This window comes from Rissa tridactyla, chromosome 2, assembly GCF_028500815.1.
Source record: "Rissa tridactyla isolate bRisTri1 chromosome 2, bRisTri1.patW.cur.20221130, whole genome shotgun sequence".
NCBI lineage: Eukaryota > Metazoa > Chordata > Aves > Charadriiformes > Laridae > Rissa > Rissa tridactyla.
The window spans coordinates 67,169,270-67,194,541 of NC_071467.1; the positions used below are offsets into that span (position 1 = coordinate 67,169,270).

The 25,272-nt window shown below is 42.0% G+C and overlaps 1 protein-coding gene across 1 annotated transcript in view; it reads right to left on the bottom strand.

Annotated features, from left to right (window-relative positions):
- TMEFF1 (transmembrane protein with EGF like and two follistatin like domains 1) overlaps positions 1-23,965 on the bottom strand; it is a 55,893-nt gene extending 31,928 nt beyond the window's left edge. The window contains exons 1-4 of the mRNA XM_054190566.1: positions 23,818-23,965; positions 21,829-21,938; positions 17,554-17,683; positions 9,676-9,702 (exon numbers count right to left, since the gene is read on the bottom strand). Coding sequence (XP_054046541.1) covers positions 9,676-9,702; positions 17,554-17,683; positions 21,829-21,938; positions 23,818-23,965 — 415 coding nt within the window. The remainder of the gene's footprint in view (positions 1-9,675; positions 9,703-17,553; positions 17,684-21,828; positions 21,939-23,817) is intronic.
- Between the last annotated feature and the right edge of the window lie 1,307 nt (positions 23,966-25,272).

The window sequence follows — 25,272 nt, forward strand, 5'->3', positions numbered from 1 at the left end:
TGAAAAGGGTTATGGTTTTGAGGTGGTACGCTTACATAAAATGTTCTCTTGTACAAACGCCTTTCTTGGAAAGATAAGTTTAAAAAAAAAAAAAAAAAAAAGGTAAATTTCTCAATAAAGGTTTTCCGTGAACCCATGATGACTGGCATTAAATATTTTCCTCTCCGTTAATTCTGTACGTGGTTGATTCTTCCACCTTCTATTCCACTGCTTTGCTTCTGATGGATGCCACAACGAGAGAGTGCAGCCTGACCAATCATCACACTTATCTTTTCTCAAAATATTTGTACATTATTTCTCATTGTTTTACTGTAGAAAAAGAGACAAAAAAAGTCATTGTCGGCCCAGAGAATTCTTTAAATTTTTAAAGCTCTCAGGTGCAAACCATCCAGACCTCCTGGTTACAAAACGCCTGTCTTCAACATTTGGTGCTTCTGCAGTACTGCTAGCATGGAAAATAGTTCATCATATCCTATATATGCTCTCTGACTTGACTACAAATACAACCAGAATGTTTTACAGAGCACTTTCGCTGCACTATTAGCATTTCAATTTTGTAACGGAGCTAAGGGAGCAACACATACACACACACACGCACGCATGCATGCACGCACACCCTTCCTCACCAGCTTCGGTTCTGCTCCCTGTGGATGCCCCGGCACCTTTTCATTTTCATAAACATTAGTCCATGACTACTTGTTCATTGTTTTAATACACTATTCAGTGTAAACATCTCTGTCTCTCCTCCCCCCGCCCCCAAATTGCTTTCTCTACCTTTTAAAATTATATTTGTTTTAGAAGAAGTGTGGCCTTTTATTCCTTGATCAGAACTTACTGGATTCATGTATATGGAATTATTTATCGGTACTTTATTTTGTTTGCATATATTAAATATGTGCAAGTCAAGAACACCTGCACCTCAGGTACTAATAATTTACACCTGTCAGGATGAGGTGTAATACAGATGAATGTGTATTGATGCAACATGTGCAAGTTAGGTGATAGTCATCTATAATTTTTAGAAGCTTCTTTCATTACTAGCTGCATGATGTTTTATACTGGTAGCATGAGACACTGCATATAATTTAGACTGAAGTCCTTGAAGAAAATGCAGCTTTCCTCACCAATACAGAATAAATAAATACTGTTTTTCAGCCTGAATTGGTAGCAGACATTTTCAGTTCCCCACTTGTGTGCTGTTAAAATAAGTTAACCCATTAATATTTGAGAACGTAAGTTTCTCTGGTGCAAATGTCTCCAAATAGGCAATGCTTTCCTTGACAGATTGTCCCTCCCTTCTCTTTTCTCCCCCACATTTGATTGTTCCTAAATGCTTATAGCCATTAATTCTAATATTCCAATCAATCAGATCTTCCCAGCAGGTTTCAGTAATATCAGTTAGGTCAAAATATGCTCCTAAATGAGCAATTCAACTCCTCTTGTTTATTATGCAGGCTTCTAATGTTGATGTATAGATGATTACAGAACTTCTTCTCCTCACTTTCATTGGTATCTTGATTAATTCTGTTCTTTGACATCTTAATTTCACCTTGAGTGAAAGCTCATTTTCCCTCTGTTTTCAGCCCCCTTTCGTGTTCCAGGGCAGCACCTCATTAATGCTCTGTCCTTCAAGAGAAATGAGGCACGAGGACGGGATCTGTGACTCCCAGTTGTCTCTCCGAGCTGCAGCGCTCCCTAACGCTTCTCCTCGAGTCATTATTCCTCTGCAGAAGATGGCCAGCTATACCTTAGGAGCCGCAGGGTAGGAGCCCGCAAATGGACAAGTAGCTCTAGAGGAATTGGCCAGCAGTAAATTGCTTCCCTCGGCAACTCATTTGTGCGTTCCTGCAATGGTAGTATGGCTGGGTTTCTGCTGAGGGCTTTCAATCAGGCTTGAAGCAAAAGCATCAGTCTGTGTCAAGGTGAAGCCTGCTCTGCCCCGAGGCATGGCCTGGAAAGGCAGCTCCGCTCCGTGTGCGTGTGTATATATTTATCACTGTCCACAGTGGAGTGGGGGGGAACTTGTGGCGGGCTGCAACTAGTCAGTAGCCATGCGTAGGTGGAATAAAGATCCCCCTGTTTGGGAAAGACCCTCTGAAAAGCAATTCCTGTCCGGTTTGGGAGTATATTGATTTTTACTGATGTGCTATCCCATGGGAGCAACTAATCTCAAAAAGATTTTGGAAAAATAGCAAGGGCCACAGCAAATTCACTTCTGCATCCGAAAGTACAGAAGAACCCACCCCGTGATTAGACTGCGATTCCCTCAGTGCAGGGAAATTCCTCTCAAAATACCACCGTCCACAGCACCATGCATTATGGGCTGCAGTTCGTTGAACCGTTTAGTGGCTTATCCTCTCTTCCATTAATTTCTAGGGCAACTTTAATGACACCCTTAGTTAAAATGGAGATTGTCCCCGTGATTTAAAACAAAGCTGCAAACTCGCTCTTTTGTCTTTAAGTAAGTATGCGTGCATATGTGTGTGTTTATATACATATACATATATACCTACATATATATATATATGTCTGTAAGTATATATCTAAGTATATAAAGCAAGTGCACAACTAGTCTTAGCTATCCCAAATTTTTGGCAAGTGGTGTCTTGAATGATCTCGACCATGCTGCTGGATCCTAGGCAAGAGCAATATTTACCAATGCGAAAGGTCCTGTTCACTTACGCAACTCCCCGGCTGGCTTAGAAGCAAAGCCTGGCTTGCTTCTATATAGCCAGAGATCTATATACGTGGCTGAAAGATACTTTCCCTGTGCAGTACAGGCCACACGCTGCAACTGTAAGCACGCTCCAGTAAAGACACCAGCCTTTGAAGTTCGATTTTGCAAGAAAGGGCATTACAGGTTTAACACAAGGATGCCTGGCCTATTTATGACTGAGGTGCCTGGAGGAGGGCAGTTTGAAGTTTGATACCCTAATCACAACCCAGCCAAGATGACATGTTTGCCCAGTGGTTATGGTGATGATAGTGTGTGTGCTTTTAAGCAAAGGGCTTGAGGATGTGCACTGTAAGGCTCCCTACCACCACTACCCTTGTTATGTGTTAGGTATTTTACACAACTATAACTTCTATTTTGCTTCTATGCATATGACACCATGGATAATGTTGGGGAAAGCTGGCATACTGCGGGAGCTGGATCAGCTTCTACACTGCAGGACCCTCTGGTTGGAGAACTCAAATACCCATGCACTTCACTGTCTTGCTTCAAATGCAGCTAACTCCTTTTTCTCCAAAGGAAGACACAACGACTTCAGCGTAACCACCAGGGAAATTACATATGAGTACATGACAGTGGAAAATAGCAAGGACAGGAAAGTCACCAGATGCCAAGGGAGGCGTCCCACAGTTTCACGAACATGCTGAACGCCATTCTGCAGGCCCTATTCAGGCTGCATAAGATGAACCTGGCCTCATTTCCTATCTGTCATCCTGCATAAGAGGCAAGAGGAATCTCACCTTCCATGCCCCTGGCTCCAGCATCCTTCCAAGCAAGCTCCAGCCTTCCCGAAACCCCCGCTTACAATAAGTTTTCACCAACAGAAGGCCTGAACATTCAGGCACTTTGCCTCTGCCTTGCTGAACCTTTGGCAAAAACACAGTAATTCTCGCAAGTTTTAGTTCAGTGTTAATTTTACCTACAGGGAGTAGGATCTCAACAGAAAAAAATAGGGCTATTTGAAGCTAAAGAGATACTCAGTGACAAGGCACATGATGGAATTGGAACTTAAGTCTTTCTAAGTCGCATGCCATTATAGAAATATGCTAAAAGACGTGATGTTACCTCCTATCCAGGGTGTTAATCACCACCAAGTTTCCATGGTCATATTAAAATACATTAAAACAAATCAGTAGCATTTTTGCAAATTAAAATAAAAAATATTCAAGGTTCTAAACTGTGTCTATTTACACTGCCCTGACTGTGTGACAATTACTGGATAAGTGTTGTCCCCAGTGAGGGGAAGGAACAGATGGCAGCCTGCTAAAAAGCACATACTGTATATCAATTTATTAATTACTAAATGCAATCTGCTAGACGTTCATCACAAGATACTTTAGCTATTAAATTTCAGAGGGATTAGAAATTCAAAACAAATTATTTTAATAATAATTAACTTAGCTATATGTATTGCAAACATGTTATTTCCTAAGCTTAAAAGCCTGAAATGATTGGGTGCCATCTGTCTAACTACCATTACATCTTTTTTAATATCAAAAGTGCGTTTTGCTTAGGTTCACAGGTAAATGCTGAAGAAGAATAAAAAATTAATGTTATGAGCATAGCAGGACATTTAGAAATCTTACCCATGTTGGCTGATTACTAGACTACAGAACCTGCCTCTTCTAGGACACCGATTTGTCTCTGAAAAGCTGGCTTGAAAAGTCGTTACCATTTGTTAACTCTTTGATGGCATACGTAACACATGCTGACGGTTTTCAACACATCCTTGCAAAGGCCTAACTATATCACAAAGTCAACATCACAGCTGCCATTTGCTGGCAGTATCAAATAGAGAAAGTATGGACTATCAAGCAAGAGGAAAAAAGGCTTCTACTTGGAGCGACATGGGAAGAATGGCTCCAAAGTGCTCGTTTACCGAAGATGGGACCCAGGAGCTCAGAAGAAATAAGGTTCTCCTTCAAAAGTTATTGCACTATGTCTGGACGCCAGATGGAAAGTACTACCAAAAAAAGCCTTATGAATAAGAACTACTGCCAGATGAAAGCAAATTCTCTTTGTCATTGATACCTTGGACACAAAAAAAATAGGAACCAGCTTCTTCAAAAAGCTTTCCTTTAAGAATTAATGTTCCCATCTGCAGTGGGCCAAAATTTGTTCTAATAATGTAGGGTACGATTGTAAATCTGAGCAGAATTTAGACCAAGGGCTTTGATTGCCCTTTCAGTTGCCTCACTAGTAGTTGGGCAATGTCTTGCTAGAATCTGTTTTAGAATATTGACAAGGACACGACTTTACACAAGACTGAGATCTTCTGAACACTGCATCTACGTCAGCTAAATGATAGGGCTTCTACCTGGCTAGGAGTCCTGAGTGCCAGCTCTTTGTATAGAGAGAGGGCAAGAAGATCACTAAGATGACTGCTTATTTTTAGACGTTCTTGACTAGTATCAAGTTGCAAATTTGAGAAAAAAACCCTTTATTTGCACACAGAAAGCACCTTGAAGAAAAAATCGTAAAAGCTCATCCTTAGTCACATTCATATAAGCCTACCAAAGTTAATCTTCCCAAGGTTACTTTATTTGGGTGACACAGTTCTTTTTACAGGAAGAACATGGCAGGTTCCACCAGAAATACAAATTTTAAATTCTTATTAGAAAAAAGAAAATGTTTCATGCAAGCTACCAATTTAACTCCTTTATGTACACGTGATAGTCTGAGGATCCTTTTTTGTGCCCCGATCTACCAGTTGTGGAAGTACATCCAGCAGGTCAACTACTGTTGCAATTTACAACTGGTAGAGATGAACATGAATCTGAGCCTGTGACTTCTCTTTCACCAGTTCTTCGTCAAACTCTAACAAATCACCATTTAAACAAAATGGATCAGGAGCCAGTTTTGTGACTGTATTCTTCAGAACAGGGAAACTGCAGAACGATTCATATGAGATTACAGAGAAAAGCCTATGTCTTAAATGCAAATTCTGAAGGATCCCACTGTCTTCAGCTGTGACCTCAGCTAAGCAACTTTTTTTGATCTGAGTCCCCACCCTCTGACATTGCTTTCTGTAGGGGTGAAACATAACGGTAGAGTAATGAAGTTGTTGAAATTTCTCTAATTTCTGAATTAACAATCCATATTCTTCTTAGAAGTGGCTTCAGGATACCCATTGCCACAAGTGATCAACAGCTTGGTTTCACAAGCGTAATTTTTATTATGCTAATTGAAGGTTCAGACTTCTGAAATGAGCAAAATGAGTAATTTTATTACAACTCTTTATTAATACTGTGCTGTCAGAGCATAGAAAATGGAAATCGCTTACCCAGAATGTCAGAGGGCAACTCGACATTTGTGTCACCCTTAAAAATTATACTCCTTCATCTCATTCAGGCATACTGAAACCATTCTCCTATTCGTAATTCTTTTCCTAAAATCTAATATCTTTGTGACAGTAAACATGATTTGGGAGAGAATCTGGATCAGTAGTTCCATGGTCTTTAGAATTTTTGTGGCACGTGACAACTTCTAAGGCAAGACATTGTCTGAAACTGTCTTTGAGGAAAAAGATTTTTGTGGGGTTTTTAATCGGTTGTAAATCTACTCTGTTTTGGGGTTGGTTTTTTGTTTGGTTGGTTTTTTTTTAACATAAAAATGAACGTATTTAACATCATACAGTTTGGGAGTAGGAGGGAGAATCTGCATCAAGTCAAGTTTCAGAATCATTAATGAGCTTGTTCTGCGTCTGGCAAATGAAAGAGAACAGTGTGAACCACGAGCACAAATCTCAGCTGCGCGTGAGGCAAGCAGCTAATTTCAGCAATGGAGACTGTCACAGGCAGAGCCATAGCAACTGAAGAGCACAACTCAGGTGCTTTCCTAGTACTTTCCTCCACAGTTAAAAATCTACCAGCAAACAGTACGTCTCCTGCACAGCAATCGCAACGCTTCCTGAACGCATACAAGCAGCTGCACTCATCCATTCCCTGTGTGCAAGCATCACTGCTGCATACACAATCACACTAATTGTGTGTTTAAGAAACATAGCAAATGCTGATTCTGTGATTAACATCTGGAAATGTAAATCCTAGGAACAAAACAGAAATTTCTAAGCTAGCATGCTTGCTCGCTCTCTCTCACTTATCCTTGCGTTTTTCCACATCCATCGCTGCTTCCTTGTACTTAGGAGCAGCAGTACCAAACCCACAGGGCACAGAAGCTCCTCGTGCAACTTGGTTCCCACTTGTGCACCCTTGGCCAAGAGCATCACAGTAAATGATCAGGGTGATTATTCTACCTCAGCATGTCCTGGCTTCCTCCAGGAAGAAAATGGGGAAGGCTGGTCCAGGAAGGAGCCGTGCTGTGCTCCAGTCAGTCCTGTAGCTGTTATAACCAGGGAGGCAGGACTGTGGTGTGTGCACCAGGGAGCACCCCGACCCTGCAGGTCACCCTCTGCACAGGTTCCCGCCCTCTCCCTTTCCCTGGATCCTGAACAACGCGCTTCCATCCTCAATAGGTTCAACATTCCTTTAGAAGTTTGGTTTTCATTCTAAATTCCCTTAATTTGTAATATTTCTTTGATGTTTTTAATGTCTTGTAACACTTTTACAGTTACTTGAATAATGAAACAAAACCAATTCCAGACACAAAAATATTGTGAGTACAAAAATACTGCTCTGCCAGAGCGGAGTTCAATAATCAAAGCAACCGCAGTTCCATCCTTTGAAGGATTGCTTTCAGATGCAGAAAATGACTCAACCTGCTGAAGACCAGCCAACTATTCTGCAGAAGTATTACCTAACACCCAGTTTAGTGACAAAGGTGGAGGGGGACAGCACTAATTCAGTTTGTCACAAATAGCCTAGATGTATCCAAAAAAAGAAAAAGTGACAAGCAGGATTTTACATTTCTGGTTGTTTAAAATATTTTTTCTGTCTAAAATTAGGAATTAAAGCCAATTGTTTTCATACTGAAGAGAAGCGGGAACACTTCAGTTGGCCCAAAGGCACTCGCAAGAAATCCAAATAAATGAAGGGCTAACGTCACAAAACTGCCGGAGGAGGTAGTGGGTACACTGTCCCTTCTTTATTCAATACTCAGGCAGAGCAGATATCCACCTGGGGCCAAGGGGCACAGATTGAATTCTTTCTGCCTGAAGTGAACTGAACCTACATATTCCACCTCCCAAGACAACGCACAAACCACTGCTACAAAGTAGTGTGGAGGGACCACCAAATCTCCTCAGCCGATGCCACTCTATTTTGCATAAATAATTAAAACTCACTGGCACGCTGAGTCCCAGCTAACAAAGCCTTTCTCTAGCATGCATCCTCCCAACCTCCAGGCTGTCACCGTCCTCCTGCTCCCTTTGTCCCAGGACCAATGAATATTTCAACTGAGAGCAAAATCAACAGCAGCGACCGAGGGAAACCTATTTTGGGCCTCTCTTACCAAGGGATGATGGACTTGGTTCAGTCTTCTGCCCCAAATCAAGCAACGAGTATATTTGAACTTGGATCTTTCACCTCTTCAGTGAGCAGCCTAACCAACAAAACACAGCACCTTCTGTCCTACTTTCCTCCAAAGTCTTCATAAAATTACCCAAAGAATCACCACATCTGTCAGTTGGCTGCCAGTCCCTTCCAGACCAACACAGTAATATTTACAAGGGACTTTAACAGGGATTTTTGTATCCAAGTGGGAAATACTGGGGTGGGGGGGTGGGGAAGTCCCAACAGCATTCAAACATTTCTAAAACTGTTCCAAAAATAAAAGTCAGACGTGGACTAAATTTCTGTCATCTGTCTCCTATAAGAAGCGCATAGCAGTACTGAGGCAAGCGACTCTCGGCTCGCAGGGAGCAGCTGTAGTGGGATAACAGGCTGAGTACTGAAGGGGGAAGGAGAAGCAAACAGAGCTTCTGGGGAAAGACCGTGAGGCAATCTCAGGAAGAAAAGCTTCAGAAAAAAGTCACCAGTGAAGGCAACAAGAGGTAGTGTTTGAACAGAAAATTGTTCCTTCAGACACTGCTCCCAAAGGAAACAAAGGTGAGAACTGAGAACGGCCATGTGCTAGCAGCAGCCCGGGAATTTACTGAGAGCATCTTATTAAAGGGGAGAGAAATGCCTCCCCTTCACTCGATACAGGAAAAAAAGGGGAAGCTAACTCCTGATTTTTGGAAACTTAGCTGTTTTGCTTAGCCACACAGTGATGCCATTGATTGTTTTTCACAAAAGCACATTTTTATGTAGCTTTACCAGATTTCTGATATTTCAAAACTCAGTTTGAACCGCAACACTTTCTTAATACAGGCAAAGCAAATGGCAAAATGGCTTTTCCATGTCTGTGTATATATCTATATCTCACATTTTTCATCCTATATTCTTGCTAGTAGTATCAAAGATAGAATTAAGATAAAGTTGCATTTTTTTTTTCAATCCTTGGAAGAAGGTTAAGATGTGTTCAAAGATAGGAACACATCTACTGTGCTACATCCCCTCTTTGAATATACAGCTTTGAACAGAAACACATAAAGTATTTGGTAAAAAACAGATATCATACTGTAATTATACATTTAAGTCCACATGTTTGCCCAAGAATAAAGTAATAACTAGGCACTGTAGACACTAAAGAAATGAAAGCAAGAAAAAGATGGTAAGAAATTGACTGTGAACGAACGTTCTCAGGAGCAAAATACAGGTGAAATAGGGATCTAAATTTTACTCTATATTACTGGCAACAAATGAAAAATTATATAGGTCAAATCTGAAAGAACAACATCGGTCAAATGCACACTACAACCTTTTCCTATACAAATACTGTTCTGAGATAGGCAGATAACACTGCAACATTAAAGCTTATTTTTAAGTTGTCAGAATTTTTTCTTAATTCACGTGGCACACAGTAACCATGTATATAAAACTGACACACATAGAGTACAAAAGAAAGACCAAAAGCAAGTGTAACTGGGGTTTGGTACTCACCTCCTTCTCCTGACCCAGAGCCATTATCTGGAAAAGAAACACAGGGGGAGAAAAGAAAAGAAATCAAATTAAAATATTGCTCCAGGAGCAGCTGTTTAGGAATTTGTCACTGTAGAAGTTTACACAGGTGCAACATTTCATGAGCCAGGTGTAAAAACAAACATCCCCCATCAAGCCTGGCATATTTTAATACAGTTTTTCCATGCTTATTGTGCCGTACTCTCTCTCTTTCCTGTCAAGATATTTTTAGTCAAGGAACAATATCATCCAGTACTGAAAACTAAGCTGCTTTCTTAGCCTTTTTTCAACTGTTAGAGATTCAAATTTGTTAAACCCAAAAGAGATGAAGAGCAGAGAGTCTGGTTATGTTTCTAGCCTCTGACCCTGGGAGTGGTACATGAAGGAGTAATATATAAATCACCTGACTGCAAAAGTACCTCCAGAAGAGAACTGGTCCTCAAAGTAAAGTTGGCTTAAGTCATCTAACTACAAAATAGCTCCTCTCCGCTGAGTCAATCACTTCGTGTAAGGATGCTCTAATGGCATAGTTATTTCATTGACACCAGACTGACTGGATTAGCATCTGATGAGTGACGGCTTGTGGCTGCATCCCCTTTGCATTAGCAGTTCAAGTGTCAGCGGGACTTGAGCTTCCTCACCACCCCAGGCCAACTAACTCCGCTTCAGAACATTACGGAGCTGGCTAGGGATTTCATACGGGGATGTGCATCCCGCTGGGCAGTGCTCTGCACAGCGTCATCAGCAAGCGCGGCAGTAAAGACAAGCCCTTAGACACACGCTTTGAGTCACAAACCTCCCTTGCTCAAAGGAGGTGGAGAGGAGGGGACGGGTTGGCAATTACTGTCAGTGAATTGCTCCCCAACCCCATGAGCTCGGCGTCTCTGGAAGATGAGGAGAGGAGCAGCGCACACACTCTGCTTGTCCCACACCCCTCCTTTCATGCCTGCTTTGATGATGGAGAAGGCAGATGAATTTATTTCCACAAATCTGAAAGGAGGAGGAGATCAGACAGAGGAGCGGGGTTCTTACTTCCACGTACGAGCTTGTTGTTCACATCAGAGGAAAAACCAAACCCTCTGTTTGCTCAGTTCCCTCCCCTCCTTTTTCTTTAAGCAGTTATATTTCTAAGAATAATTTCCTCCAGCGTATGGATTAAAGTGTGAAATTCCACGTTATTGGGTCACTTCACACACTAAAAATAATCTTCTGTCACATGGAGTATCAGCAGATACTCAGTTTTTTTCCTCTGCCTAAATTTTCCTTTCTGTCCTCCTATACCACTATTCCATGTCTAATAGACTGAGATTATTAGCTTGCAGAAATGAATGCAAAAACAGAAGGGCAGTTGTTCCATCAATAGCGTCCCACTTTACCGACAAAGAAGACAATCCCATATAAAATGTCACTGTTGAGTCACTGAGAAATATGCCTTATAATGCAGTATGGCTTCATTAAGAAATTCAAGAGAGTATAATTTATGTATATGAGGTAAGTATATTGGCTTATTTGTTGTGGTGAAATTGTGTCATAAACTGTTCTGTGGGGGGAGAAGGCTGACATACAAACATGAGCAAGTTTAACGTGTAATTTATATAAAAAACAAAGGCTAAAATGTCTCAAAGAAACTTGACTTGTTCCATGTTTTTATTTACAGCTCTCACTCTCCGGCTGCTTTCCCCTGTGCATTCAGCCCCGAGGCGAGAAACGCAGCTCAGCTCCAGCGTGCGGGGCTTCAGACGTACCCCTGCGGTGCGTATGCTGTGTGGCAGGGGAGGCACCGTCACACAGGCCGTACGAGCTGTCACGAGAAAGCTGTGTAAATGATAGAGGTGATGCTCAGACCACCCGTCTCAATAGATCATTGGGTTGACAGACACGAAGGCCACAGGCAACCCTGTCTCCACCTGGCAGGACATCCTAGTAATGGGACAGATCCATTCCTGCTTCTCGGGGCTTTCAGGTCTCAAGAAACCATAAAAAAAAAGTGTCATCCTCTGTAACACTTTGCATAATTTTCAACTTTTCACTGGGAGCTGTGCTAGGACTCTTGTCTCCAGGGTAACCGTGCTAAACTAAGCCCGTGTTCCTGCTCTTTTCGGAGCCTTGGCTACATTTTCCTAAGCAGCTGCTTGTTAAAAAGGTAGCATTTTTTTTGCAAGCTTAATTGGACAAGCAGCCCCGCTCTTTTCAGGCCCTTAACCAATTCAGGATTTCCAAAAGTGGTCTCCATCCACCAAGAGCTGGCAAGAAAGGTGCTCAAACAAGTGAGGAAGCTGGACAGAAGCAGCATCCCCCCCAGCCACAGGTCAGTGACTTAAAGAAAGAGTGGAAAAGAGTGGTCTCTTTTCCAAATAGGCTTGTGAAAATATGCTTATGCACAAATGTATAGGCTTCTGCTGCTCGCTGCTTTTATCTGTGAAGGAGTTTCTGGATAAAATACATAAAGAAGCACTTGGATCAGAGACAGCATCTGAACGCTGTAAGCAGTAGACTACTGTCAGAATCCCGTTTTTTATTTTTTTTTTTGTTCTCTCTGAACAGGAGCCATTTCTGTACCACGGGTCTGCTTTGCTGCAGATGCAGAAGGTACACTCTCCAAACCCAGAAGAGCCTGCAGCCTCTCTCATTCAGCAGGGGTGGCTTTTAACTCAAACTAGCATGAAAACTGAACTCATCTCTTCCCCATTTAAGGCAAGAGCCCCAAACTGCTAAGTACAAACAGGAGGACAAACAGTCCACTGACAAATTTTAAGCAAGCAGACCCTTCCACTTGATTCACGTGGGGCAGGTGGGCATCTCTGGAGCAGACCCATCAGATCCTGCTCACAGAGAGGCAAGTAAAGAAACGCCAAAATGCTGAACCTTTTATAGATCTATTTAAGAAGCAGGTCGGCAGCTATTCAGTCACAGGCAGACCAGAACACCTTTTGACACACTGGAGGTAAAACTGTATACCATTCTCCAGGAAACACAGAAAAAAAAAAGAAATACATATTTGTGGAGTTTAGGTATTGCAAGGCTTGGCTGACAGCCGAGAAGGGATTTCCAGCATCTGAACTTTGGCCCCCAAGAGTTATTATACTCTGTGTACCCAAGTCCTGGATTTTCCCCAAAAGCTTTTGGGATACAGCTAGGGTGGTTTTAGTACAAAGACAGTATGCACGACTTTGCTTTAAGCAGAAACTAATCTTCCCACACCTGCACTCCAGAAACTTCATGGAGCAAGTCCTGCATAACGTTGACTCTTTTATTCAATTATCTTCATCTACTCATCATATGAGACGGCACTGGAAGACAGAAAGAGCAGCTGCTATCTCAAGTCATAGTTCCTGGTTAGCTAACTATATTCTGCCTGGATTTCACGGTTAACAGAGCCAACAAAGTATCCTTCTCCATAGTGGGACAGGGCAAGCCTTCTGCAGTTAACCCTGGATACACAAGAGTGCCCCTAGCTAAAGGCTGGATAAAGGCATCAAGAACTTACTACCAAAAAAGACCATCCTGATCTACAGCTGGCACCAGACACGGCAACGACAGCGCTATTGCATTACTCAGTGAGAGCTTTTAAACTTTCCCTCTTTCCTCAGCACAGTGCAATTCTCCATCACCTCCTCCAGCAGCAGCAGCACAGAGCCTCAAATCTCCCAACCACGCTGCAATGGCCAGCGTTTTGGAAAAGAACCAAAATCAGCACAGCCCATTTCAAGCCACCAGCCAGAGCAAAGACCAAAGCCAGCTCCAGCTTCCCGCTGCCAGCAGGGGAGCAGAGCTCACTCTGCTGCACAAAAGCTACTTACAAAGCAGCATGCCAGCTCCATCACCCAGTGCTCCCAGCTCAGCCTTCCTCCCGCCGGGATCAGATCCCCACCCTCCAGGAACAGGGCTGCCTGCTAGCAATTACCCTTGATTTCGATATGCCAGCAGGAGCTTTTGGGGAGGAACGCTGACAAGCCTAATTGCCAGCAGCTGCAAGGCCTCTGGCTGCCGGAGATAGGCTTTTAACCTCCGCCTTGCCGGGCTGTCTGTAGGGAACGTCCATTTGCCTTGACATCTTCAGAAGAAAGGCGTTTGCTATTAAATCATTCCTGCTTCATTATGCCATGAAAAAAAAAAAAAGTGCAGGATATTAAATCCTGGCATGTGATGGTGGGGTATTTTTGGATATGACTTGTTCTTTGCTTCCAAAGCATTTCCTAATGACAGAAGGGCGATCCTCTGCTGTCGCAAAACCTCCTCTCAGGCTGGACAGGAAAGCTCCTCCACTGCATTGAGTCTGGGACTAAGGGTCTCAGTCAGTTCTCAGAATGAATGTATGCTTTTATAGCAGGTTTTCAGGTCTTTTATGGCTTTCTTGAGAGAGCATGAAGAGTTATTTTCACACTTTCTTAATCTAGAAGCGAGTTGCCTAGAATTTCTTCCTGAACTCCCTCAAAAGGATTAAACTCATCTTCTTATATTTCTTCTCAGGACAATGTGTGCATCTAATTATGCTTCACTGTAAGCCTCCCACAAAAAAAACATATACTGTAAAAACCTGCGCATTCAAATTCAGGGTAAGAGTTTGATTACTTCAGACTGAAAAACACTAAATTAAAGCCACTCTTTTGAGAATCATTCCTTAAATCCAACAGAGCTATACTGTTTGTTTCTAGTTCTGCAAACAGCTTTTTTTTTTTAACTTTAGATATCCCAAAAGAAAAAAGCAATGGTCTGTGCCTTCAAAATATATACAGTACACTGAGAATCTATACGTACAATATATCAAGTACTACATCATTGTGTGGTTACATTTTCATGTGCATATAATATAAATCTGACAGCAGTCCAAAGCGTGGCTCTGTGTGCGGGCTAACAGGAGCACACATTCTTAGAAATGAATCGTAAAGGTCTATTTCTTATTCACTAAATTAATTTATTTCATTCAAACTAATAAAACACAATAAATCCACCAACGAAAGGATGCAGAAGAAATCAAGGGACTTGGTGACACTCCTCCGGAATGCTCTGAGCACCCTGACCGCGTTCTCTTCCTGGTTTCTTACATCTGTTTAGCAAGCCAGTTCAGGTTAACCTCTTGTAGAGGACAGCGTAACATGAAAGAATTTCAATTTAATGTCACTCTTTATGAACCGCTCAAGGTTTCAGGTCAGCAGCAAGACTGCTGGTGCTGAGAGCTTGGCAGGAGTCCTGGTGTAGGTACGGCCATCTCCCCATGCCCTGATGGGTGGTCACATCTCTGCATTTGGTTGTGGGCTGAACTGCAAACAGGGAACTGGTAAGGGTGAGAAATGAAAGGAGAACACTCTTGTTCATAACATAATCCCACAGAGCAAGGAGCAAATGACTTGTTCATTCACACCTATGATTGACGCTTTTTTCTAACGTTGCTTATTTTAGGATCTTGCAATTCTGACAGCACTTGGACAAAGGAAATAAATATATAAATCTGCTGTTAAATTACCCATGACTGTAAAAATGTAATGAAAATGTTACCTGCCAAGAAATAGGTCTGACTAAATCACTCAGTATAGTCTGTTCCAGTGCCGTAGCTTCAGAGGGTATCAATCCCTAGCAAACGGGAAGTATTTCATTCTTATAAGAGATTCAGAAGTCTGATGTACTTTTAATATTAAATAGTTGTTACAACACCGTAGGGGAATTTCATCCTGTTGTCTCAGATGCATCCTGTCAGGATGAAGATTTGCTTTGAAAAAACGAAACTCTGATAGGAAAACAGTGAATCTATACTTAGGTCCCAATGATGTCCCAGAACAATGCATTTTCATAGCAAATTAGGAAGCACTTGGTGAAAATGAATGGGGGTCTATAAAGGATTTTTTAATTCGGGCATTTGATTCTCAACATATATGGGTTACAGATTCAGAGCACAAATATATTGACTTCTCGATGACCTATGATCCCCAGCAGGGCATGGACAGGTTGTGGAGGATGGCTTTTATCATCCAATGTTCCCACATCAGCCGGAGCACATCAGACACTCGAGGAGCAGCAGGTACCATTCTGGTAGAGCTCCACTTTCCATTGTGCCAGTGTAAACACAGTACGCAGCCTGAATCGCATCCTCAGTTTCAGAAATGTGTTTTCAGTACTTTCTGGTCAATTGTCTCAGCACACGTCTTGATCTATTACATGAAGTACAAAAAATTATGCTGCGTTTCCTGGGTTTTGTGTAGGACTTAAAGAAAAGGAGAGGGAGGTTAAAAAAGAAATCTCGGGCTAGCTGAGTACCGCAGTAATTTGCTGCCAGCAACCTGAGGCTGAGAAGAATCAATTTTTCGTTTCAAAATGTCTTTTTCTTAGTAGGGTAGAATGCATATAAAAATAATCACTATTTTTTGTTGTTCCCAAAACATTATCCTAGTATTTTGCTTTAGTGAGGGAAAGAAACTTTCATGTTGTGAGTCTGTTTCTTAAAATAATTTGGGCATGAAATTAAAAGAAATATTTACTTATACATCCTCAGTTCAAACCTTCATAATACTTCTTGAGTGTTTTTATAGGAATATGTGAGTAGTCCAAAACTGTAAGGAATTTTTTCCTATTTCTGCAGTGTCTGGAGATAATTTACAGGTGGGAGACTGAGAAAGAAGGTAGATTCAGTCATCCGCCTGAGGTGTGCTGGAATTATGCATCTGAGCTGGACACAAAACGCAGGTTTCTTTCCATTCTAGGACCAAAGTCATAGATCGTTTTGGATCTTGGTGAACAACCCCAAATCTCAGTATGGAGCTGTGCTGCAGTCAGAGGCGTTACAGCGGCTCATGTAAAACACAGCCACGCTCCATTTAAGTGAGGTAGCTCTGGGACTGGCAGCAGCAAGGAACTTGGCCTAGGTACACTGCCCAAATATTTACCCTAATTTCCAGGTAGGAGGTTGCAGCTACCAGCGAGTTCCAGGCTGCTACCTCTAAATTGTCATCAATAACTAGCCTAGCCAACGTAAAGCTAGGGAGGAGATCGCACCTCATCTCTAGTCATGCCTCTGGCTGCCATATAGATGTAACCTCACTTAGGCTAATCTAAGCAACTATTGTGTATCAAAAGATGAGGGATGTCCCACAACGTAAATTTTTGTGTGTGTTATTTACATATGAAAGAACGCAGTTGTTGATGCTACCGAGTCATTTAATTTAATTCTGAGAAAGCCAGACATGTGTCTGGTCTCACTAGCTTTGAATCTGTCCAGAGGTTTAGAAGACCTCTGGCAGCTAAAGTTTCTGTGTCCAAGAGCATGTTCTAATATTTAAGACAGTGAAAACCTGTCCCATGTATTGTAAGCATGTGGAAAATCAGTATTTTAAGTGTGTGGAAAGACAGATAAGGCCAGTCCATCACAAATATGAGGTGCAATGATTTGTAAGAGTTGTGCATACCCTCAAAGTAATGACCTAATGTGAAATTAGTCAAAGATGATGCTGGATACAGGTGGAGTGGCAGTCAGAATGATCAGTGTCACTTGCTGGATGTCACGCTAATTCTGTACATCCAAAAAATGAGTCCTAAAGAAATGACTAATTTGGAGTAGTCTCCAAATTTGTGGCAAGCCCTTTGATGATATCAAGGCTCCTCTATACATACAACAGAAGCATTCACAAGCTGTTTTGTCAGATAAAGTACTTCTAATTTTAATGTTTATTTATTAACCTGTTAGCATATCAGAAGATATATCAGATTTCTTCGCTATAAAATACTCCATTGCTAAAAAGGACTTTGGGTTTCCACATTATTTTATTCTATGAAAAGTGTGAAAATTAAAATCTCTGGAATCAAGGGCAAAACCAAAGAGCTAACCATATAACATCATTCATTAGTGACACAAAGGGGTGTTTTACATACCAGAATAACAAGGTCCTCTTGATACCACTGTTATCTCTTTCTGATGCTTGCAAGAAGCTCTCCTGAGGAAGCATTCATTTTGGTAAGTGTCTCCATTTGATCCACAAACAGGAATATAGTTTGTGTGACACTGAAAAAGAAATTATAAAGTAACTCAGACATACAAAATCGCGGTTAATCTCTTCTGCATTCAATACACAGGAAGATAGTTGTGTAAATATGAATTACTAGCAGTAACTTACAAATCTGTTCACTAAAGGAAGATTGAAAATATATTAGTTTCTCAGTATCACTGTATGTCTTCCATTTGGATCACTGAAATAATAGTCCAACTCCTTATGGGCTGAACATAGGAATTCAGTAGGAAAGATTAAAAGAACAAAGTAACTACAGTGGGACTCGGTAATGGCTAGAGGGATTATGACAAGCATCTAGAAGTATTTGAAGAATAAACACACTGAGGAAGGAGAAAACTTCTTCAAGATAATACAAGAATGTGTGACTAGGCACAGGGGGATGAAACTGAGCAAAGGAAAATTTAAGGTGAACAGTGCTTAAGGGGAGATTTTCTGATGTTTTTGGTCATAGAATAATCTTTCAAGGGAGATGGAAAACAATCGCCATCCCCATTAAATTCATGAGCATCAGGAATCTCTTTTACTTGGTCAACAACTATAATAATGCTTTCAGTAAATTTTTAAAAATTTTAAAGATGAAAAATTTTAAGCTCAAAGTCAGTAGCATTGGTACATTTAACAAAAAGCATGGAAGAAAGGAAAATTCATCATTCAGAATGGTTTTGGCAGGAGCAGCCTGTATTTTGCTATTTTCTAACATTCTAAGCATGATGGATTATATACCCCTTGAGTGTATAATGTCTATTAAAATGCTGGGAAACAAACACTGAGACAGGCAATCCGCCTACACCTGCGAGTGCTGCACCGCTCCCTGCTGAACGGGAGATCCAAACCCCACTTCACTGCATGGAAAAGGAGATGTTGCCTTGTTTGGGGCTGCAATTCCAGGTACCTTTTGCATCTTTCAAATCCCGAGGCAAAAAACCACTAAGCAACAAAAAGCAATGAACAAAGACACCGACCAGCCACCGAATTTCTTAACCATATAAAGTGTATGATTAAATTGATGATATAGTTCAACCACTGAGAGTTCACACAAAAATAGCAACATTTAGTTAAATTAAACTGCCCCAAAAGGACAAGAGTTTCTTCTCCAAATTCCAAATGACAGTCTCTGCCGCAACAGTTTGTGCTTTGGCATACACAGACGTCAAAATACTCGATTTTTAAAACATAATTTTGAAGGGAATCTTTCTTCATTCTTCCTTTGTCATCCTGCCATAGATGACCAACCGAGAATGAACTGAGCATGCGTGGGCAGAATTAAATCACGCTGCCAGCTCTTAAAACTATTTCTAACAGTTTTGTAATACTTTCCCATAGTGAGTAGCTTTCAGACATTCAACCACAACCGTCAGTCCTGTCATATCTCCCACTGAACAGTCACTTCTAGGGAATAATTAAACAGGCAACTTTTGGGGGGAACAGTACTTTCCAACAGATAATTCCCTATTCAATATTAAAGTTTTCTGTGCGATGTTTTAAAGCTGCAGGTTTTTGTCCTGAGGATAGAAAATGAGAGGCAAAGTGATTCCTTTTTTACAGTTTGGTAAGACTTTAGCAGTTTGGTACAGTGCAGCCAAAAGTTCTCATGCAAATGTCCCTTAGGAATAGAGTTGTTTTCTTGTGAGGAAATTCTCCAATAGGTTGAATGACCAAGAGGGAGAGCATCTCTCCATGGAAAGGATCTGCTCTGCGCAGCGTCCCGTGGGAAAACCCATCCAGGATCCATCCAATGCTGCATGATTGTGGCGTGCCCAGCATCCGAAGGGATGTGAGATTTACTCCTTATGTCTATTCCTTTCCCTATTCTGTTTTATTAAAGCAGTTACCTTATTAAACCATTTGTTGTCAAGCCTTTCTTATTGAGATTGAAAAAGAGCCCTGTGCCAGCTCTCTCTCACCTCACCTCACCTCACCTCATCTCCCCATGTCCATAACACACTCATGAGGTGTTGATCAGTTTTTAATTTAGGTTTGGTAAAGCATCATCCAAATTGCAGCAAAAGACCTTGCCATAATTTTGGTGAACGTGTGTTATCCCCCACCTCCCTTACAATAAAAAGGAACTTATCCTTTTTCCTGACTAGGCTTGCAGAAAGTTGGGATATCACTAAGGTCACTGCAAGCAGAGCACAAATGAATCCTTCAGCACCTCTCCTACGGTCTAATTTGTAAATTTGATGCTGGGGAATCAAACTTCAATGTCTCACTTTATGTTAGGTGACTTGGCAAGACAGAGAAAGCCTACAAGGTGTTCAGAGAGGTCGTGGCCCACAGAGCTCTTGCTGCCGTGACATTATAGCTCTTTCAATGACAACGCTGAAATTTGGCAGCCAGTCAACTGCAACGGGGATCCTAGGAGGAAAAACTTTGACTCATTAATATTTAAAGTTCTAGAAGACCAAACAGTTAAGAAATGCTGCCAGGTCAGGAGTGGCAGCAGATAAGGAGGAGAAGGAAGGAGTGGTGATGCCTGAAAGGGAACTGAAATCTCTATGCATTTTCCTGAATCTTAGGGAAGGTTTGTGCCAGCCTTGGCCTTAATTCGGGGTGGCTACGAACACGGTAGTGCTAGCTGCAGCTGAATAATTAAGGTTGAGAGTTACAGGAAGAATTCAGCCTGCTATATCTGAAAAATATAATACCTTCTCCTCATCCTTAGACTTCTTTCCTTAGAGTACAGGATTAATTTTTCAAGGAGTACAGGTGAACTTACAATTAGCCTAAAAATAATACTGGTGTTAGAAATGGGTTCTTCAAGAAAATGTATCAGCTTGTCACAGGGGCCAGTTTCTTTTTCAGTCCTCATGACCTGGATATTAGGAGGTCATAAAATTTACCACCTACAGAAAATGAATGACACCTTTGCTTAGCCTAGGGTTGAATTTCTTTTCTTTTTTTTTTTTTAATTAATTTTTGGGTTTTGATTTTATTATTTCTCATAAATAAAAGTTACAGCTAGAGTGAAGGCTGATGAATAAACCTCTTAAGCATTTTTTTTCCCTTTAAAGGCAGTCAGTTCCCATTGTTCTTATGGGATGTAAACTGCAGGATGCCCACAGCATAGGTACCCACCTGAAAGACACCACATCAAAAGCCAGCTCTGAAACACTGGAATCTAAAACCAGTGTAAGATCACACACACACTGTTGCCATTCCGGTTCCCCTTGATTTATTATTCATTGGAAACAGAACACAAGATTATTTTTAAAACACTGAAGGATATCCCGCTCCGGGGTTGGTTGATAACACTGCCACCTCTTGCAGTTTTACCAGGACTCTCATAATATTTGATATGTTTGCCCTGGTTATAAACTGAAAAAAGAAAAAACTTCAGTATTCTCTTTTATCTAAAAGTGAGGGGTGGGAGAGGAGGAAGGATTGCCATGATAGTTATAAAAATTGTAAACTAAAGGCTCAAAAACCAGTGAAGCAAGTTCAACTTGCTATTTACTACTTTTTAAAAGTTCAGGGGATTTTTCAAAATCAAATTTCCATACCTTTTTTTTCCCCAAACGTGACTAATTCACTATTTTCCTTTATAAACATGATCACTGGCAATCCAATTATTATCTGACTTTCAAAATACCTTAAGATCTTCCAGGGTCTAATGTACCACATTTGGCCACCAGCAGAGTGGGGAAGAATTCTCCAAATACTGGGTATTAGAGTAAGTAATCCATAATAAATACTGTGTTTAATTTATAAAGCTTCATCTGGTGTACATGACAATGCTTGGTTACCCTGCTCTGGGTCACCTCCCCTCCTGTCTCAGGTCTCAGGGCAGGATGAGGCAAGGCTGGAGGCACCAGCACCTCTGCTCATGCTGCTCGCAGGGGCTGTGAGTGCCCGGCACATGGTGGCCCTTCATTCTTCCCCATTTCGATCTGTGATGAGGCTGGCTTACCAAAACCATGCGAGGAGCTAACATGATGCTACACTCTCCACTTGCTCCCTGAGCACACCCTGGTGAAGTTTGGTCACATACCATCCCAACCAGTGCCATTAAAAAAGAAGCTTATGTTTATAGAAGCCTGCTGATGAGTGGAATTTTTAAAGCGGTGACTCTACACATACTTCAGTACACCTGAAAGATTGGTCAGAAACGGCAAACAAAAAGGTGAGCAGCCCTTACCTGGAACTGACACGCACATTTCAAGCCGTCGCCCTCTTCCTTGCACACTCCTCCGTATTTACATGACGACTCATCACACACTCTCACGTCGGACTCCCTTACATTTAATTCTGTGAAAAAAAATAGAAAAAGGAGACAGAAAAGAAATTGTAAGATGAGTAATTTTGGGGACTGCCTTGTCCTTAAACCCACTGAGTCCCCCCGCTGCCATATGGCCATAGAGAAATCAAAGGAAAAAAGCCAGAGCTGTTCCCTGGGCTGCCCTGTGTGGGCTCTGTCCTGCTCCCCAGGGGCAGCTTTGCCTGGTTGGCACAGCAGCTGTCGCTAAACGCCGCTTCACCAAACCAACAGATACAGAGCAGGCACATGTTTACACCGCCCAAATTTCCTTCCATGCCCCCCGCTGTCAGGGACGCCCCCAGTACAAAACCTTCCACCACAGAAGCTGCTTCTAGCAGGAGTCAGGACCTTTACACGAGCCACAGCCCATGTTTCTCACCCACCACCTCTTTTTGCCTTACTCGCCACCAAGGTCCCAAAGAAGAAAAAAACCTAAAACATCAGAATATCTCTGCCTGGTTTTCCAGCCTCCGTCCTGCTCACGCTCTTATCCTTCAGACTGAAAATAAACTGAAGTGTGTTTAAACTCTAATAATCTGCTTGCACTGTAGGAGCCAGGGTAATGAACCAGAGCCCTCTGTCTTAGCTGCTGCATAAATACATGGAGCACAAACGCAGGTCCCGCCTCAGAAAGCTGGCAGCAGAGGTACAGCTGGCTCGAGGGAAGCCAATGGGTTGCACACGTCAACTGCATAGCCACGAGATCCACCACAAAGGCTGCTTAAATGGCCTCAAGCTTTTTTGGGCATCACATCCAAGGGTAGTTTTAAAGGAGAATAAATACATCCTTTTGAAATAAGTAGTTGCTTTGAACTATATATATGAGAGAGAGCAAAAGAAGGCACTGGTGGGATAATGGAAGTGGTCAATGTTAGCCTAAATGCGACCTCGTCAGGCTGTGTGGGAAGTGATTGCAATGAAAAGGTGAAAAATAACACCAAGGGCTCTGGAAAAATCCCTTGCCACTGTTTAAGGCCGCACTGATATCAAACGACATCATTTGAAGCTGTCTGCACTTTGGCTTGAGTCATAGAATCATCGAATCATCGAATCCTAGAATCGTGTAGGTTGGAAGGGACCTTTAAGATCATCGAGAACAACCATTAACCCAACAGTAACAAAACCACCACTAAACCATGTCCCTCAGCACTACGTCTACCCGTCTTTTAAATACCTCCAGGGATGGTGACTCCACCACTTCCCTGGGCAGCCTGTTCCAAAGCTTGACAACCCTTTCAGTGAAGAAATTTTTCTTAATATCCATCCTAAACCTCCCCTGTCGCAACTTGAGGCCGTTCCCTTCTTGTCCTACCACTTGTTACATGGGAGAAGAAATCTGCAGGACTCTATAGCAATATCACCCACTAAAGACATTCACTGACGGCAGCGTGATTTAAAATAATGTCTGTGCCTTTTAATAAGCAAAGCCCTACCCAGATAACTGGCTTAAAGAAAGCACTGAACACCAGCCATTCAGGAACGGGGAAAGGTAGGTCAAAAGCAGAAGAAAATAATGCTTGCTACCACTCGCAGTCTTAAACAGGCAGTCACTCTCCTGCTCACGGCAGTGTCAACACTTTGGTGTGGCAGTGACAGACACACCGGAAAACTGCTCCGGTGGGTTTATGTAACATTACACACCCCCACACAAAGCTTATATAAATAAACATATATAATGATATAATAAATTGTGTAATAAATTATGCTACGTGTCATATACTTCTAGATTCAATATAGCATAATTAGGTATTTTTTCATAGCTCTAAAGTTACAGGATTATAGCTCAGCAGAAGGTGCAGTTATATCCACATATTTTGTCAACTGTGATGAAAAATGAAAAAATATTGATCCCCCACCCCCCCCCGATACGTCCATCATTCCCAAAGGCACAAATGAGGAGGGCAATGTATGTAACACCAACCGGGTAGTTAGGTATCCTGGTTGCCATCACAACTCCATGAGCGTGTCCTCTGATGTTATTCTTAATGTCGCCATTTATCAAGCACGACTGCTGCATTGTAGGGAGCGAGTTAATGTGACAGAACATCACAGCTTTTCAATTTAGTGTGTTCATAACTCGCTCCTGAAGGAAATGTGCCTTCCTTTCTCCTCGTGAAGATCTGTTCCGCGAAGATGAGCAAACTATCAAGATTAATTATGGGGAAACGATTGTCATATCTGAAAGAAGGATCCACCTTTAGGTGATACCGCATTTGAGAAAATGCAATTTATAAAAGGGAGTAACCAGACAGACAAATTACAGCGTGAACAGCTTTCAGAATCCTGTTTTCATCAGCTCAGGAAACTAAAGTGATGTGGGTGCCCCCCTCCTCAACTCTTGGCTGAGCTTGCTGGACTTGGTGCTTCGCAGCATCCCACCCGGTACCCCCCCTCAGCAGAAGAAACCCCGTGGCAGCTGCAACTCGTGCTTGAAATCCTGAGGGTCAATGCGATGTCCAGCTGCCCAAGCAGTGTAGCACAGACTTTGCCCCGACGTCTGTGTCCCCCGGTGTGAAGAGGCACACGACCGCCCAGGAAGGAGCCTCTTCACCATGGCGGGTGAAGGCAAGGGACCTCACTTTTCTGCCTGGGAGAAGAAGGACCTGGAGGGGTCAGAAACAGTCCCCAGCTAGCAGTTCAGCATCCAGGCTGAACCAGAGATGTGCTTGTTCCTAACTTAGCTATTGCTCTGACTGCACAAGCCAGTGAGAAAGGGAAAGATTTCAGAGCAAAAGTGTAACAGGAGATGTGAAGATGGAGGTGGGGAATCAGCCCCTGTGAGGCCCTCTCACCCCAAGAAATCAAAACTTAATTTTTTTTAATAAATCCACAGGAGGAATAAAGATGACAGAAAGCACAGCGGTTTAACAGTTACTTAATTTTAGGAGTGGACTGTTTTTCTTTCCACATAAATGATAAATGCTTTTTTGCCTGAGATGAATGCTGAGCACGGAAGGTCATTCAGAGACCAGGAGCCAACGTGATTTTCCAAAAGTATACGAAAGACAAGATACCCCTGTGACTGGCAGTTGAAGATGACAGATGAACTTTATTCTATGACAGCATGTCACCTAATCCCTGCTTCCATTCAGTGGCAAATTCCAGCAGCAGCGAAATCAAGCCTCCGACACGCGCATGATTACATCTGATGGAATCACAAGTACCAGGGAGTGTGGTGGCCATTATGACTTCCATGTCTACGGCGTTTGTTCAAAAACAAATAGATGAGGATAGGTGTTAGTAGAGCGATGTGAAGAGGAACTGTAGGTGTCTCGCATGTCTGAAATACACTCTCTCTTCAGTGGATTCCCCATAGAGAGAGAA